Here is a 5,114-nt window from a genome sequence, read left to right on the forward strand (position 1 = left end):
ATTTACTAATATATATGTTTTTGATGACAATTGTATAAGTTGTAAGCTATATTGGCTAATTAGAATTGATAATAGTTTCAATCAATTATTATTGTTATTTTAAGTTTGGGTTAATAATCAACTTCTTTTTTTATTTTTCAAAAGTTTTTTAAATGTGCTAAATAAGACGAACTTAAAAAAAACCAACCCAGCACAGTGGGGACAAGTATAGATGATGTACGGTAACGGTTCAATAACTTTCATAAAAAATGGTTTAATGCAAATGTGTAAATAGTGTTTATATTTTAGAAGGAATTATTGAATCATTCCAAAATCAACATTAACTCCTATTTCCTAAAATTTATTCTGATTAAAGCTTTATGATTTATAAGTATAATACTGTAGTATTCTGTAATTGTCATGAAGGCGATAAGGCCTATCGATAAATAAGTCAGTGTGTGCTTGACCCTCCGCCGTGCTGGGCCGGAGCGTTAAGTGATCGATTGTTTTGTTAGTTTAATCGAATAATATTAATTGTCATATTAATTAATTATAATTATATTTACAAAAAAATACTTTTAATGTGTAGTTGTATAAGTTTTTGTTATTAATAGTTTTCACTACAAATTCAGGTGTGGGGTAGACCGTTAGCCGATGCCGGTTATTGTCCGTTTATTGTATCGTTGTTCGTTCGTTGCTTCGTTGAGTTAGATAAGTTTTATTCGAAGTGATTAATTTATGTTTTAATTGTTTCCGTGATATTGTATGCAACTTAAATATTTTTGCGAGTTTTGAATTTATCCAGTTTGTTCGAGGTTATAAAGTCCANGAATTTATCCAGTTCGTTCGAGGTTATTAAGTCCATGCGGCTACGGAGTCAGTCGGTTTTACCAGCAAGTGACGTCAGAGACGCAATGTCAGGCGGCAGCACATCCCCTCTCATTATAGAGCCGGAAGGTGAGACGAACTTTAACGCTCATAACAGCGCGGCTGATCTGCGTGATATAGTGGCTACACTGGTCACTCAAAATAATCTTCTAATGCAGCAGTTACTATCGAGGAATAATCAAAACTCAGATAACAATACAGCACCACCCGTTCCCCCATCTCAAGGATATTTCATCATGCCCGATTTCAATAACAGTATCAGTAACTTTACAGGCCGCGAGGCAGCTAGGGACGCTCAGCTTTGGCTTCAATCAGTTGAAAGTGTGGCTAAATTACATTGCTGGCCCGATAACTTTAAACTCGAACTTGTGCGGTTAAAGTTAATTGGCCCATCCAAATATTGGTACTCTTCGCGCCAGTTTGCCGATTGGAATAGTTTTATTGAACAATTTACCAGAACGTTTGTTGGATGCCGACTCGATACAGTCGATCGAGTTCGTCTCATGTCTAATCGATTACAGTTAAAGAATGATTGCGTTTTTGAATATTTTCATCACAAAATGCAACTTTGCAGTGACATTAACCTTACGTTTGATGAAAGTAAACGACAGATAGTGGAAGGTTTGTTTTCAAGGGATTTATGTCACTACTTGCTTGCTCGTGATCATAAAAACGAAGATGAACTTTTAACTGACATAAGAAATTATGAAAAAATTGATAATGCTCGTCAAGACCGTTTCCGAGTCGAAGGATCAATTAAGAGTCGTTACACGCCATTTACCAGCCCACATAGATTTAGAGTATCTTTTAATCGAGAGCTCCCTGCTATTGAGCCTAGACCATCCAGTCCACCAATTCAATCTAGTCAGTCTACGCCGAGGATATCCAGCCGTCCAAGAAATCAGAACGCCAATGTTAGGTGTTTCAATTGTGGGTCCATTAGCCACTATTCAAGTTCATGTCCAGCTCGTCGAGATGAACGTCGTCCATGTTACCATTGTCAGTCCGGAGAGCATCAGTCACGTCAGTGTCCTAGAAGTCAACGGTCCAATGATTCCAGCGGTGAGAATGTATCAATTTTAGAACATAATTATAACTGTTTTATACCCCCCTTTATGTTAGATATCCGTATAAAATATCCCAATGGCAATATTTCTAATGTTACTGCTCTTATTGATACTGGTAGTCCAGTGAGTCTTTTAAAATCTAGTATTGTTCCGTATGTCTCAGGTATTACTCCCTCTAAGTGTAGTTTGGTAGGTATTAATGGGTCACCACTATGTATTGTTGATGAGTTCATGGCTGAAATTTTAAATGGCGAATTAAATGTTCCTATCAGTTTACGGTTCTGTGTAGTGCCCGACCGAACGATTAAAAACGATTGTTTACTCGGACGAAATTTTTTGGCTCATAATCGTGTCGATGTACGTATTATTGATGGGCAGTTCACTATCTCGTTTAATACCACTAATGAAAACCGCTTTGACGAAATATTATCGTTAGAATATCATAATGACGATAATAATGGTAATGGCATTGATATCATCGTAGAGCCTACATTGCCATTAAACATCCGACAAAAGATTATCGATGTATATACCCGCAGTTATTTAACTGTCGATAACGCGACCGATCTAACTACTGAATTAGAAAATCCGCCGCTGTTGCATATTAAATTAAAAACTGAGGTTCCAATTTACTTCCGTCCAAGGCGTCTCTCTTTTTTTGAAAAACAACAGTTACAATTAATAATCGATGATTTGTTAAGTCGAAAAATAATTAGACCTAGCCAGTCAGAATATAGTAGTCCAATTATCTTAGATAAGAAGAAAAACGGTGAGCTCCGTCTTTGTATAGATTATCGCGAAATAAACAAACATATGGTTAAAGATAGATAGATAATTGATGATAATCTCGATTTACTTCGTGGTAAGCAGTATTATAGTTGTATTGATTTAAAAGATGGATTTCATCATATCAAAATAGCCGACTATGTACGACTGTATTTAGAAACATTATCGGATAATAATGGAGAACGTGATTTTGACATTATTAGAAATAATGCACAGCAAAATATTGAAGAAGGACAACTGCGTAATAAAATATACTATGATGTCAAAAGGCGAAAAGCAATTAAGTATAACGTAGGTGATTTGGCGATGATAAGGAACATTGATACAACTCCTAACGTGTGTAAAAAACTTATTCCCAAATTTAAAGGACCCTATAAAATCCATAAAGTACTTCCTAATGATAGATATGTCGTAGTTGACATTGAGGGGTTTCAGGTCACTCAAATTCCTTTAAATACCATTATTGCCGCTAGGGATATTAAATACTGGATTCGATCCCATTAACATTGAATTTTATTTTATTTTAGTTTGTTTATTATTTTAATTATTTGCTCATTATTATTATATAAATATTATTATTGTATGTTATCATTATTTAATTAATGTTATTTAACTGTTAATTTTATTATGTATTTATTTATTGAATATGTGAATTTATGCGAACTTATTCTTATTAATTATGTACGCTAAATATTATTGTTCGAGGTCGACCAATCGTCAGGATGGCCGAGCTGTAGTATTCTGTAATTGTCATGAAGGCGATAAGGCCTATCGATAAATAAGTCAGTGTGTGCTTGACCCTACGCCGTGCTGGGCTGGAGCGTTAAGTGATCGATTGTTTTGTTAGTTTAATCGAATAATATTAATTGTCATATTAATTAATTATAATTATATTTACAAAAAAATACTTTTGTATAAGTTTTTGTTATTAATAATTTTCACTACAATACATTAATAACCATAAATATTTAAAACTTATTAAAGTAATTACAATTAGTATGAAAGTAATATTTAATAGTTTAGTATTGTTATTTTTTATGAAGAAATTATAAAATTGTTATGTACAGTGGTTATTTAAATATTAGCCGCTCGATTTCTTTTAAAATAATAATTATACTAAGAAATTTCCTTTAAATATTTTTTTAATTCATCTTTTATAACTTATATGGGGGGATCAATATTATTTTTTAAATGTCAACATATCTATTTAACTAGCTAATAAAATAATTAAAAAAGAAAAAGACTAGTTATTAACGATTTTGAAATTACTTCAGAAGTTATTAACATTTCAAAATAAAGATTAGAGTGCCACAGTTTAATACGTAATAATAAGGGTATATTTTTCAACTTTTAAAGGTAATGCCTTCAACTAGATACAATTTATCATTTTTTAATAAATCATTGAAAAAAATTGTACCATGAGAAATGAGAAAAAGTAGTAATGTACACAATACACACTACTATCAAATTATTCTCATTAATATCTTCCAGCTTTTCTTCGAAGCTAAAATAAAAAACGTATTTATTTCTGTATTAATAAAAATTAAATATATATATATATATATATATATAAATTAGTTATATTAGCAGACTTTTTTATTTTTTATAGTTTAATGAATTTTAAACAAGGAATTGTTAATAAAAATTTAAATGTTCCATATAAAGTTAAATTTATATCCTAAAAATATACGAAGGTTAAAAAAATTATGTAGTATTAATATCGACAACATTATAGATTGTATATCAAAATTTTATTACTTTCTTGGTTGTAAAATTTCAAAAGTATATTACAATACTTACAATATTTATATGTAATCTATGATATTTTATATCTTTTCTATTTTTATCTAATTTTAAAATTGAATGATATAATTTATAGTTATTTATTTTACTATAAAGTGCAAATTATATTTCTAATTTTGATTTACAATTTGTATAACGTTACAGAAAAAAATTTTAACTTATTATATTATATTATACAAAAAAACTTTAGATTAAAATTTCTAGAAATTATATATACAGGGTGGCCCACCACTCACTGACAACTTAAATTACTTTTGATCCAGTTAATATTTTTAGCTGATTTTTTTTTTAAATATTAGTTAGACGTTAGGTCTATAGCTATATCTCAATAATTAATTTTTTTACATTTTATTAAAAATATTAATTATTTTAAAATTTTAAATAAAAAGTAAAAAAAAAATCTAAGATAGCTATTTTGTAGAGTAGAATTTAAGAAAAATTTTAGTAAAAAAATATCTTATTAATATTCAGTAGTAAATATTCTGTAGCAATTTGAAGTTTGTGAAATTTTGAATTTTCATGTACTATTTTACGGTATTAAACATTGAAATACGTATTGAGAAAAGGACAGAAGAAAACGCTATCTTTTCA

General features: G+C 30.0%; 1 protein-coding gene across 3 annotated transcripts in view; it reads left to right on the forward strand.

The window, feature by feature from the left end:
- Nucleotides 1-412: 412 nt before the first annotated feature.
- Nucleotides 413-5,114, forward strand: part of LOC126909294 (uncharacterized) — an 8,231-nt gene continuing 3,529 nt past the window's right edge. The window contains exons 1-2 of one of the 3 annotated variants that reach the window (XR_007704995.1): nucleotides 413-794; nucleotides 831-3,562. Coding sequence is in view for 1 of the 3 variants with exons in the window: in XM_050691710.1 (XP_050547667.1) it covers nucleotides 843-2,765 (1,923 nt within the window). In the remaining 2 variants the exon portion in view is untranslated. Of the gene's footprint in view, nucleotides 795-814; nucleotides 3,662-5,114 lie in introns of those variants that run through there. The other 2 variants (XM_050691710.1, XR_007704996.1) reach the window with 2 other exon arrangements.

This window comes from Daktulosphaira vitifoliae, unplaced genomic scaffold, assembly GCF_025091365.1.
Source record: "Daktulosphaira vitifoliae isolate Bord-2020 unplaced genomic scaffold, ASM2509136v1 Scaffold_240, whole genome shotgun sequence".
Classification (NCBI taxonomy): domain Eukaryota; kingdom Metazoa; phylum Arthropoda; class Insecta; order Hemiptera; family Phylloxeridae; genus Daktulosphaira; species Daktulosphaira vitifoliae.